The sequence below is a fragment of the Melozone crissalis genome, unplaced genomic scaffold (genome assembly GCF_028551555.1).
Source record: "Melozone crissalis strain CALT ecotype California unplaced genomic scaffold, PUWL_Pcris_2 ptg000056l_1, whole genome shotgun sequence".
Classification (NCBI taxonomy): Eukaryota; Metazoa; Chordata; class Aves; order Passeriformes; family Passerellidae; genus Melozone; species Melozone crissalis.
The window spans coordinates 815,893-828,617 of record NW_026535834.1 but is presented as its reverse complement, the minus strand read 5'-3'; the positions used below and the strand labels follow the sequence as shown (position 1 = coordinate 828,617).

The following is a 12,725-nucleotide window of genomic DNA, read 5'->3' as shown; positions in this document are numbered from 1 at the left end:
GTCATTTTTAGTGTCATTGGTTATATTTGTCATTGTTTATGTTCTCATGTCCTTTCTTTCCCATGATGGGCTGCTGTTCAGATCACTGTGGGCCTGACTGTGTGCAAGATTGAGACACTCAGCAACTCCTCATTTCCATAGGCACTCAGCTCACTGGAAACAATCAGTAATTTTCAACAGCATGCCTAAGCAGTGAGAAAAAAATACACCAAGGATAATAACTAAGAAAATACATTTTAAGTGATAAATGGGAAGAGAAGTTTCATTTGACAGGTTAAGCAGATGGAGCTATGGCCAATTTCTTTAATCTACTGGTACATGAGTGTTATGTTTAATTTTCAAGTGGTGTTTAGTTGTAGATTAGGAATTGGAAACAATTCAGTTGTTCACAGCAAACCACATTCTCTTGTTGTCTCCTAATTTGGAATATTGTTCTCTGTTTCCAAGATGATGTTTATCCCCTAATTCTTCAGGTTCATATTATGTTCACACAAGTAATTTCAGAAGACACATTCACTAGCTAACACCCATCTCCTCTTGCACTTGCACACCACACAACATTTATAATTAAGCCTCTTAGGAAGTTAGCTGCGTGGCCCTTGATTAACTTCCCTTAATTCTTCATTGTTAAAGCTCAGTGCAAAGATCTCTGGAGTAATCAGCCCACCTTTCCAACTGGAAATGTAGCATATAAATCAGTATTCACTAAGATACCATCCCAGCATGGAAAGTGAGTATTGGTGCCCTTATCACAGTCTAACAGGCCATACAGGCTTATCCATGCCAGTGTTTCCCAGCAGATGAGGCAGATAAAGCAGGTGATCAGAGGCTGTTGACACAGGGCACAGCATCTGTAATTAAGTCACTAGGGAAGCTGGCACGGAATGCTGTGACAAAGGTAGGATCCAATTTACACACAGCTTTCAGCAAATCTTTAAATGCTGTCTGAGTAAAACCCAGCCACTTCTGACTTACTGCGTGCTAGAAATTTGTCAAACAGTGGTGAGAAAAGGGGGGTAGAGGATGCACTGTTCGTCAAATGTGTAAATTGGATATATTTTAGTGATTTTATGTTCCTGATTCTTTCCATGTCACTCAAGTCCTGTGAAGAAGAGGTGTGTGTTTGTGTTGGAAGTGCTGTAATGTTTGGCACACTGGGACTTCTACCTGCTCACCATGACTGGTATTCCCTGTTCTGCAAGACTGGGAGAAAAAGAGCATATGCAATGAAATGGATCCTTGGGTTTTGGATCTTGAGGTGACCTTGACTCCACAAATCTCCTGAACAATTAAACTACAGAACAGTTGATTGCTTCTTTGTTTGTGTGGCAATAGATTATGGAATAAGATAAAAGGAGCCTTCAGAACCTACCCTTACTGGCTTTTTTTTTTTCTTTTTGTGGAGAACACCACCATGAAAATATGCCATAATGTAAGAAAATTATTTTAGTATATTTCTGACTTACTACTTGTCTAGCCATGCATTATTTGCAATTTAGACTATTCTGAAGCATGAGCATTGTGTGAAACTATTAGTGTATAGGGGAAGACTTTGTGAGGTTAAAAGTGCAGAGGAGACCAAGAGAGAGGATTTGTTCTTTGATCCGGAAGCTGAGACCGGACTTGCACAGATGCTGAGCCCTTGGCTTCTCCTGGAGATCTGTATACTCAGCATCTCAGTCTACCAGACCTGGAATAACTCGGAAATCTGGATGGCAGCCAAACACAGCACATTTTTATTTGAAGCAGTCTAGGCTTTTTATTTTGCAATGATTCCCTCTATATGTATATTATTATTTTTAAGTCCTAACAGTAAAGTGCTCATGCTTCTTGTTGTTAGGGTGAGGGTACTGGTCATGGTGCTGAAAGGATTGTGATGGGGAAAGTTTCAGGTGATGTCTCCTGACATTCACAGCTCATGTCAAGGAAAGCAACTCTGGAACTCAGATTTGCACTCTCATGGATAAATACACTCTGTTTGGACAGGAGGATAAACATGGGTTCTGCTGTGAGAAACACGTCAGAGAAAGATAAAGATACTATTATGTAAAGGTGAAAGTCAAATCAAGATACTCATTCACATTGTTAACATATTGCAATTTCTGCAAACAGCAGGATTCTTAGCTGCATCTTTGCTTTGGGACAAACCTGCTCATTCCTTCAAAGACCAATGGAAGTCACTATTTTCGTGAATTTCAGGTGAGCTTTAGATGGGTCAGATCCCAGAGTTCCTGTGCCTGTCTTTAGCAGGAAATCACCCTCTCTCCAATCACAGCTGAAGAATTTTTTTTTTTTTTTTGGCACATGACAAGAGCAGAGGATTCACTGCGATTTACACCATCACCCTACTTCCTTTCGAATGAAGCTGTAAAACGAGCCCACGGTTTCGCAGGTGTTGGAGGCGAGGTGCAGGTCCTCCCTCTACAGAGCCGGGCTGCCGGGGGCTGGGCGCCACATCCGCAGCCGCCTCAGCGCTTCTGCCAGCTCGGGGCACCCACCCGGCTCACAGCACGGCCAGTCCGCACGCCACATAACCCTTCCTTTGGGGTGACGCATTATCAGAGCCGCGTTTGAACTCCCGACCAAGGTGTTGGCAAAGGTGTGAAGCCTTCAACCAGCCAAGTTGGTGTGCGATGACACGCCCCGGCCGGTGGCACACGAGATGGATTCCCGCCCTCACGCCGGTGGTAACGGGACAGTGCCGGGGCCGCCTCAGAGCCGCGGGAGCGGCCCGCAGCGTCCCACCACCCACCACCGACCTCCCCGACGCCGAGCAAAATGGCGGTGAGCGCGGGCCCGGCCGGCGGCGCAGCACCCGCCCCGCCCGCGGCTGCGCGGCCCAATGGAATGAATGGGCTATAAATAACGGCCAATGGGGCTGCGGGCTGGCACTCTATATAAAAGACGCGCGGCGGGGCTACTGGAGCTTCACTCGGAGTCGGGCGGTGTAGTACGCGGAGCCCTGCGGAGGTTCTTGCTGTAGCTGCGAAGCCCGCGGTAAGTCCCGGGGCAGCCGAGCTGTTCTGCAGCCTTTAAACAAAGGATTTTATTTTTTCCTTTTTTTTTTTTCCTTTATTCTTTTGGTTTTTTTTCCCTCCCCCGCTGTGTGGGGTGGAGCCGGTCCGGCTGAGGAGGAGCGCGAGGGGCGGCGCGGGGCAGGGGCGCAGGCGGTGCGGGGGGCGCGGGGAGCGGCGCAGGTGCTCGCCGGTCTGGTTGGGCTCTAAAACCAGATTAACCCGGTATTTAGCAGGGTAGTTACATACGCTCGCCCCGTCCAGGTCCCCTGAGGGAGCCGTCTGTTGTGTAAGGACTTGTTGGATGCTGCCCTCCCCTCCCCGGTCGGGGAGTAGCCGCCTGTCCGCGGACGCGGAGGGCGCCGTCGCTCCGCCGGCTCCCCTCGCCCTTCAGCGGCGAGAGGAGGCGCGGCCGCGCACCGAGGGTGCGGCGGTGCCGCCCCGCTCACCTGCCGGCCGGCCCGGGGTCCCGGCGGGGCCGAGCACCCCCGCCTAGGGCGGCCCGGCCGAGCCCCGGAGCCGCGCGGGGTCCGCCCGATGTGCTACGGCTGCTCCTTGCGACCTTGGGCGCGTCCCCTCAGCCGGGCGGCGCCCCGGAGCCGGGAGAACCTGTGCCCCTGCGGCCGGGATGGTGGGCACGGGGCAAGGCTGCTGGAGGTGAAGAACTTACTTTCTTTGCTCCTCTTCGGCGCCTGTGGAAGGCGGTGTAGCCGCAAAGGTGTGAAGGGCGCGGGTGGAACGTGAGCCAAGGTGACCTTTTGGGTGCCTGGCGTTCCCCCGGGCGGTCCGGAGGCTGCCAAACCCCCAGTGAAAGGCTTCCCGTCTTTCTCCCCTAGTGACTGCGGTAGGGTCAGCCATGCCCTTCTCAAACAGCCACAACCTCCTGAAGATGAAGTACAAGCCTGAGGATGAGTACCCTGACCTGAAAGCTCACAACAATCACATGGCTAAGGTGCTGACCCCGGACCTGTACCAGAAATTGAGGGATAAACAGACTCCCAGTGGATTTACCCTGGATGATTGTATCCAGACTGGGGTTGACAACCCAGGTAATGGGATCGTTAGGTCTGCATAATGATCTGTTCTCCCTCCTGACTGGAAGTGCTTCTTGACAATGCTTGAGAACCCAAAGTTCTCAAGCTACTGAGGGACAAATCTAAAGCATTGAGAGACTACTCTAAAGGCATGGCTCTGTTGGGAGGCCATGTTTCCATCAAGCTATGTTTCATGCTGTGATCTGACACACCAATTCCCAGCCACTTCAATTATGTAACTGCTCTGCTAAATACTTTCAATCTGGAGAGAAAAAAAAAAAAGTCAAACCAAATGCGTTCTAATTATAACTCATCTGAGGAGGGGGGGGAAAAAAGATTACCTGGCAGTCTTGGTCTCTTCCTATTCCAAACTGGTTACATTATGTTTTCTAGCACTTCTATGAAAAAGGGGGAGCAGATGTGTTTACATGTTAACATTACAGTATTTATTTTTACTCTAGCAATATCAAAATGGCCCAACTAAATAATCAGAGACTGCCTCCTGATGAGGAGTATCCGGACCTGAGCAGCCACAACAACCACATGGCCAAAGTTCTAACCCTGGAATTATACGAGAAACTGAGAGACAGAGTCACGCCCAGTGGCTTCACCCTGGATGATGTCATTCAGACTGGGGTTGATAATCCTGGTAAAATGCATTGAGAATATTCCGTGTGAACCAGCTGAAGTAACTGGTGCTTTTGAATATGGTGACTTAAAACTAATCTTGTGGAGGTGGCATTTATGAGCAGACTACAGAAATGCAGCTCTGTAGCAGAAGGAGCAAAAAGCAAAGCATGCTTGCTTGCAGCAAAGCATGATTGTTTAGACATAAAGTTCTATGCAGTGATCTAAATTAGCTAGTCAAATTAGATGTGCTGTGCAAATTTGTCTTAAACCAAGCTTGACAAATGAGCCTGGTTTAATGACAATAGCTATGGGTTTCCATAGCACTGCATTTGACAAACTGGATGAAGTGTAAAATGTAGGGTCTCTCCAAATGTTTCTATGTAAGAATGAACTTCTGAGTGACTAGACTTGCCACTAAAGAACTTGCCTGGTTAGTGCTGCACTGGAGTACAGCCAAATGTCACCCAAACTTAGCTCTTCTGACTTTATTACCACTCCAGGCCATCCCTTCATAATGACAGTAGGATGTGTGGCTGGTGATGAAGAATCCTATGAAGTGTTCAAGGAGCTCTTTGATCCAGTTATTGAAGACAGGCATGGTGGCTACAAACCAAGTGATCAGCACAAGACTGACCTGAATGCTGATAACCTGCAGGTATAAAGTTTTGATCAATTACAGATTATTGGTCTGAGGACTGTGAAGGTGTTGGCAGCTGCCTAAGCTGGTTGCTCAGGCTCTGTCCCCTTGCTTCCACTGAGCAGGGACACTTGGGCTGTGAGTCTGGTGCAAGCAGCCTGAAGAGCTTGCTGCTGTGGGGTGTCAGTGGCTGGGCAGCTTGTGTGCAGCAGGAGCTTTTCTCAGGTGCTGCTGCAGTGTGGGTTGTGCCAAACACCTTCAGTGTGTGTTTCTGTGAGCTGTGGGCTCTAACAGTCAACCTAAATACTGCCCTAGAAATCAAGGACTACCATAAAATTCAAACATTTTCTTCTATCTGATCTTGGATCTTAATTACCAGCTGATGGTGTCATGCCATTGAATATTTTTACAGCTAGGAGTAAGGATTCTTAATTTTATGGATTTTAAAGGTTGCTGTTAGCTAAACTCTGGGAGTTCCTAACTCCATATTGATTCGCTAGCCATAAATCATGTTGAAAATAAAGAGACTTGGCAGAACAGTAAAGAAAGAATAATTCTCATACCTAAAGAAGGTTTTTGTCTCACGTTGATATCTCTAGATGACAGATCTGTAAGGGATAACAGAAGTCCAGACCACAGTCTGAAACGGACATGGAACTGATGTTCTGGTCATATCCCTGTCTTCTAGGACTATTTAGTATCTATAGCCTTGACCTCAGAGCAGGAGTTGTGTTACACAGGTGCTTGATGTGATGCTGAAGAGAATTGCCCTGAAGTGAGGCACTGGCTCACAGGCCAGGGAGTCACTGCCTCAGGTGTAAAGTGCATTCTTAAATGCACGGAGGCTACATGTGTTTAGGTGTCTTGGTGCCAGGGTTGTGCTCACTGGTTTGCTCCCCTTGCAGGGAGGGGATGACCTGGATCCCAATTACGTGCTGAGTTCCCGTGTCAGAACTGGCAGGAGCATCCGTGGCTTCTGCCTCCCCCCGCACTGCAGTCGAGGAGAGCGGCGCGCCATCGAGAAGCTCTCTGTTGAAGGTAAGGTGAGAGCTGGGTGCACCAGGGACGCTGTCCTGTCCTTTGTGCAAGAGGTGCTCTTTGCAGTTTGAAATGGAGGCATTTGGCCAGAGGCAACTCCCTGGAGATTTAGTCTGAGCTTGGAGCTTTCCCTAGAAAAGGCTCATTGCTTTAGAGCTGCCTCAGCATTGCAGCTTGTAGCTGAGAGCGAGAGCACGTGGCAGAGGGAAGTTGGACTGCGTTAAAGTTGACCTCTGCTGATCTCAAAAGCTTCTGTCTGTGTGTGTGGGGAAAGAGGTTGGTTCATCAGGGCTCAAACCTGAAATGTAACAGGTATGTAGCAACTACAGGGCTTGAGTCATGGGGTGCAGTGTTTTGTGGCTGCATTTAATTGACTTTCATTAATGTTCAGCTTGCTTAGAGATGTAGTCTTGTTCCAAATCTGCAGCTGACTAGAATAAGCACTGGTTTTCATTGAAGCTCTTCAGCTGTTTTTTTCTTTTTCCTATTGCCTCCCAGTGCTCAAGGTGCAGTTCTGGAGGCTGACAGTGTAGTTGTTTCAAAACCTCTCAAGGGCAGGGTAACAGTCCTTGACTAGAATAAAATACTGCTTGTTATATTCATAACCTTGGCTCTCCTTGGAAGAAAAAGCAGTCTCCGTTTGTAGAGTTCAGCCAGCAGTAATGATTCTATACTGCATGTAAGGGAACAAAGGCTACTTGTACAAGCCTGGAAGGTGCAGACAAATCATCTGATACTGCCTCAGGTTGTGCCACAAGGGCATTGCTATTGGAGATGAAAGCAAGGGAGGAACCAGACCCAGCAGATCAAACATTGCCATACTTTGTGTGTGGTCTCCAACGTGCTGGGAAAGTGTAGAACCTTTAGTCCCATTCTAAAAGAGTCTCTCTCTTTCAGCTCTGGGTAGTCTGGATGGTGATCTCAAGGGGAAGTACTATGCTCTGAGGAACATGACTGATGCAGAGCAGCAGCAGCTGATTGATGACCACTTCTTGTTTGACAAGCCAGTTTCTCCTCTTCTGTTGGCATCTGGGATGGCACGAGACTGGCCTGATGCCAGGGGTATCTGGTGAGTATGGCTGTGAGGAAACAGTCATAGAAGTTAAAATCTTGCTGCTTCAGTGGTGACTTGTACTATTGGGCAAAGTAGTAACTTCTCACCTTATATTACTGTATTTGATGAGAAACTTCTACAGAGAACTTGCAGTTAACCAGCAAAATTTGGACAAGTGTTCTTATTCTGGTAAGAACAGCCAGCTTTGCTAGCCCAGAACCAGGGCCTGCATGGGTTAGTGAGCTACCATGCAAAAACTGAATCAGCCTGTGGGAGTGGATCACTTGTAAAGGAGCAGATGTGCCACTACAGTCAGCTTTTTCCACAAGAGTTGAGGGTAACTTGTGGTACAAACCGTAGCATTGTCTTTGCTCAGGGGTGATCCTGGATGCATGGTTACTCCCCTGTAGTCTCTTCATTTCTGTTTGCAGAAGCTCACTGGTGCTGGGCTGGTATGGCTTTATCTGTGCTAGTGATGAGCTCTCCCCCTGTCCCCAGAGACTCAGTGACAGGAATGGTCTGATGCAGAGGTGTGGAATAGAAGGATTCTGCTTGTTTTAAATGTAGGTCACCTACATAAAACTGCATCTCAGGAGCTTCTGCAGCATAATTAACTTGCTCCCTTGTAAGCTAAGGGCTAGGTTTTTATCAACAGGAATGCTCCAATCTTATTACTGCAGCTGTTTCAGTACAACCTAGAGGAAGCACACTGTTTCTGTAGGTCACCTTTAAGATTGCATCATCTACCTGCAGATTGCCAGCACCAGATAGCGCTGTCATCTGAGCATGACTAATCTACAGACTTGAAGTGTGTAATGTCTTAGTGTTGTCTGCATAAAAAACTTTCCTCGGGTACTAGCTAATTTTTGATCCTAATCAAGTTCAGAAATTACTAGCAAGATAAACAGGGATGGTAGTACTTGCTGTCAGCTACAAGCTGGGGCAGGAGGAGTCCACTGTTCAGAGGATTTTTATATAGCATCTCTGAAGAGCCCTGATCTAAAATTCATAGTGAAAGCAAGATACAAAGTGCAGTTTGACATAATCTGACAAAATACTGCTAAAAAAGCTTGTTACACATGGTGTCATTATGAACATTATTGTACAGGACTCCCTCAAAGTCTATTGATCACCTTTCTGCAAATTGCTGAGCAGAAATACCTTAATTTGTAAACTGGAGCCACAGTGAGCTAGGGGGATGAGGGGGTTTTAGGTTTTGATACTGTAAGACTAGGTAATGCCATGTTATTACTCTGTAAAGGCCAATTCAAATTACCTCTTGAAAAGAGCAGGGTAACAACTGCCAGCTTAACTCAGGTCCTGTGTGGGCAAAAGAAGGAAGATCTATATTGTTGAAGCAGCTAAGTGAGTATCTTGAACTAAAAACTGCAGTGATGAGCAGTTTGGGGCCATCTTCAAAATGTGAGGTGGGCAAGACAGCAAACTGATTGCTTTGTCTCCTAGGCACAATGATAACAAGACTTTCCTTGTTTGGATCAATGAGGAGGATCACCTTAGAGTTATTTCCATGCAGAAAGGTGGCAACATGAAGGAAGTGTTCAGCCGCTTCTGTACTGGACTAACAAAGGTAAATCACCATTGTCTGGGCTGTGGGTTCAAATGGCACATGGCTCTCTGGTTAGAGATGAGAATGCAGCTTTCAAGCCCCCTCTGGAGTCCTCCATGGTTGTGTTTCACAGCCTGGATCTCTGAGAACACCCTGATGAGATGCAGAGCTGTGAGGGCTCCAAAAGAGGTGTTTTGGCAAAAAGCTTTGTAGCTGTGTAATCTAGAATGTTTGCTTGATGTGGTGGCACCCTTATCCAAATGTCTCAACTGTATTTTAAAGAAATTCTGCATAGTTCTCCAAAGCTTTGAGACACCTTGGGGAGGAGGAGAGATTGCTTGAATGTGCATCGGCAAAGCTGGGCTCAAGTTCTCTATTTCTAGTCTTGATAGAAGCTTGAGCTTTACCAGCCCCTGTCCTGATCCTAAGAGATGTGCCAGCTTGACATGTATTAAATCCAGCTTCCCAACAGATAGTGACATAAGGAGTGTAGCTTTTAAACTTAGCCAGTCTCACTGCTAGGAGCAAGATGAAGGCCTGGAAAGCCCCTTGTTGGTGGCCATTTTTTCCATAGGGAGGAGGCTTATGTGGCTGAAATCTCTGTTCTGAGTGTTGTGGCTGTTGCTGAGTGACTGAAGCTGCAAGTGAGCACTAATGGATGTTCTACAATCTTAAGGTAGAGAACAATCTCTAAACATTCATTCTTTCTATTTATAGATAGAAAGTCTCTTCAAGGCCAAAAACTACGAGTTCATGTGGAATCCACACTTGGGCTACATCCTGACCTGCCCATCCAACCTTGGAACGGGGCTGCGTGCTGGTGTGCACATCAAGCTCCCGCACCTTGGGAAACATGAGAAATTTGGAGAAGTCCTCAAGAAACTTAGGCTGCAGAAACGAGGCACAGGTGAGAGCTGATAATAACTCTGATGGGCTGAGTCAGCCTGCCCCAGGACACCAGCAAATGCCTGGTTATGGCCAGAGCCATCTCTTGGTTCACACTGTCAGTGCCTGTCACACCACCCAAGAGAAACCCTTGTAAAGCACATGGAGAGAGTCTGGCTGTCTAGTTAATGTCCTGTGTGTCATTTTGAGCACCAGATTAGGTGGACCTGGGGACAGCTGTTCTTGTTCATAAGCAAGGGTGGGAATCCTGGTTTAACTATGGCTAGGAGATGGCTCCAGTGGGTTCTTCTGACCTCAGGTTAGATTGCTCATGGGTCAGAAGAATAAAGAGCTGGCCTGATTGCATGTTCTGTGGTTCATGTTGGCAGTCACACAGGGCTTTATCTTCCTGCATGTAGGACGAGGCACCAGTGGCAGCTTGTAGAGAATGGTCCTGCTGTGTCCCTGCCTCAAGCTGGTGAGGGAGGAAAGGCAGACTCACCTGCTGAGGCTGAGGTCAATGTTGTAACTGCATCTCTTGCTGCCTGCAGGTGGTGTGGACACAGCTGCTGTTGGAGGAGTGTTTGATGTCTCCAATGCTGATCGTCTCGGCTTCTCTGAGGTGGAGCTGGTGCAGATGGTGGTGGATGGAGTGAAGCTCCTCATTGAAATGGAGAAACGCCTTGAAAAAGGCCAGTCCATTGATGACCTCATGCCAGCTCAGAAATAAAGCACTTTATTCTCATGCTTCCTAACTTATTGGATGAATAATAAAATGTCACTCCAATTCAAACCCTTGGGGTCAGAGCCCACTTAGTTACACTGTAGAGAAGTCTTCCATCCATCTGTGTTAGAGTTTATTTTTTTGATGGTTGAGATGTTGCTGAAAATGAAATGAAATAAACTATTGTTTGGCCTGAGATGTCTTAGATATGTTAACTGAATGTCTTTGAGATTTAAGTGACTTGGTTTTCATAGTTAGGCTAGATGGTCTGGTTTTGTGTGCAAGCACATCTTCCTAGGTGTGCTGCTGCCGACCAGCTGAGTTGAAATGTTGTTAAAGCAGTTTCAGAAGTTGAACCTCTTAACTTGATTGTAGTTGCTGTAAATTTGAGAACTAATGTTAAACATGAGTCACTGCAAACATGCCCTACCTCCAAGGCTTTGACTTGTGCATCTGCTCATGCCAACTGTAAACTCTCATTATCCTGGGTACTGCAAGCCAGGCTGGTTCCTGTGAGGGAGGGGAGGCAGGGCTGGGGACAGAGGGCTGCTGCTCTCAGATGGGCCCTCGGGGCTGCAGGGCAAGGCTCTGAGGTCAGACTCCAGCCCATGGTATTAGTGACCCTGAGCTGCTTTGTGGGGAGGAGCTTGTTTTCAACACAGCTAGTGTAAACAACAACACTTTAAGGGGTGAGGTGAAGCCTAGATTAATTCAGCCCATGGTTCTCAAGTGATTTCAGCTCAGCCAGGACAGAGATAGGGGCTGGAAGCTGCCACTTACAGGAAAATACCAGCTAATGAGCTTTAGTCAGCTGACTCTGCTGGCCCCTGCACCGGTTGCCCCATGAACCTAAAACTGAGCAGCACAGTCAATTAAAACATGCTAAATAGTTTTTCCCAAACTGGGCCTGGCTTGCAAGCTCAGGTAGTTGTCTGGATATGAGCTCAAGATTGCATCAAGTAGGTCTGTTCTCCAGAATGGCTGTGCATGTGTGCTTGCTGTGTGGAAGCATCACATTATTAACATACAGGAGCAGCCTTTCCCACAGGTATTGCTAACTGGAAGCATCAGACCCTTGGGAAGAGCAGCCTTTGCAGCTCATGCAGATGCACCTGCTCAGCAGCTCTACCCACTGCTAAAACACAGCTTTGATGGAGGGAGCGTGATGAGGGGTTGATGCAGAGCTCCTTGGCGTGCAGCTTTATATAGGTTTGTGTAGATAACTGAAGCTTTCTTTTGTAAAGGCTGTGATATTTCTAAGGCTGTGATTGCAGGCTGTCATTTAGCTGAAGAGATGATTCCAGCTGGGGTAAGCTAATTTAATTTTGGTGAGAAAAGGCTGAGTGAACATTTCAGATAAGATTTTTTTTTTCTTTTAATACAGCTTTGTATGTGAAACTTTGTATTCAAAGTTAATTGGGTGGGGAGAGGAGATCATATGTAAGAGTTTTGTTCTGTACTGGGTGTTCCTGTATTTGAGTTAATCAGCACAGGAGTTTCTGTGTGAAGATTCTGAGAGCAGGGAAGAGAAAATGGTGCAAGAGACAACCGGTTGGTTCTGTATATTCTTTAGATCCCCCATGCTGTGCTTCATGTCACTGTTCACAGACGCTTGGCAAATAGCTGGTTCTGCTTCTTGTAATCAGAGAGTGTTCATTTAGTGGTGCCTCTCCTCAACACAGCGTCGTTACTGCGCTCACAGCAATTACCTAATGAAAGGAGTTGCCTGAAAACTTGTCTATTTTTTTCTAGCTATATCAGCTGGACTAATAAAAACATTTCTCTCTCTATGCATCTTGTTTCTCCTATGTTCTTAACCCCTCAGAGCTGTTACATTTGTCTGCTTTCAGCCCCTGAGTCCCTGCAGTCTGAGACAGCACCTGTAGCTGGCTAAACAATTGTGCTCAAAGCAGCAAACCAGTCTTTAATGCCTGCATCCAGCTAGAAAATACTTCTTTTTAATTGGTTTTCTTTCCCACCCACTACCTTTGCTGTGTTCCCTCGTGTTGCTGCCATGCGACCGTGCTTTTGTTTCAGCCTGTACAAAGCAAAACAATTGCAAGTGTTTCAGAGAAAGAATGTGTCCTGGCAAAAGGTGGATACTGTGACCAACCCCAGGTGGGACTTTCTAAAAACCTCTGA

General features: G+C 46.9%; 1 protein-coding gene across 2 annotated transcripts; it reads left to right on the top strand.

Annotated features, from left to right (window-relative positions):
- The first annotated feature begins 2,913 nt into the window (after positions 1 to 2,913).
- CKB (creatine kinase B) lies at positions 2,914 to 12,373 on the top strand. 2 transcript variants are annotated; one of them, XM_054286747.1, is made up of 8 exons: positions 2,914 to 2,997; positions 4,510 to 4,697; positions 5,179 to 5,333; positions 6,221 to 6,353; positions 7,251 to 7,422; positions 8,872 to 8,995; positions 9,692 to 9,881; positions 10,411 to 12,373. In XM_054286747.1, exons 2-8 carry the CDS (start codon positions 4,520 to 4,522, stop codon positions 10,587 to 10,589), a joined length of 1,131 nt encoding a protein of 376 aa, XP_054142722.1. In that variant the 5' UTR covers positions 2,914 to 2,997; positions 4,510 to 4,519; the 3' UTR covers positions 10,590 to 12,373. The 2 variants fall into 2 exon arrangements, with proteins under 2 accessions (XP_054142722.1, XP_054142721.1); XM_054286746.1 differs by lacking the exon at positions 4,510 to 4,697 and adding an exon at positions 3,851 to 4,063.
- The last annotated feature ends 352 nt before the right edge of the window (positions 12,374 to 12,725 follow it).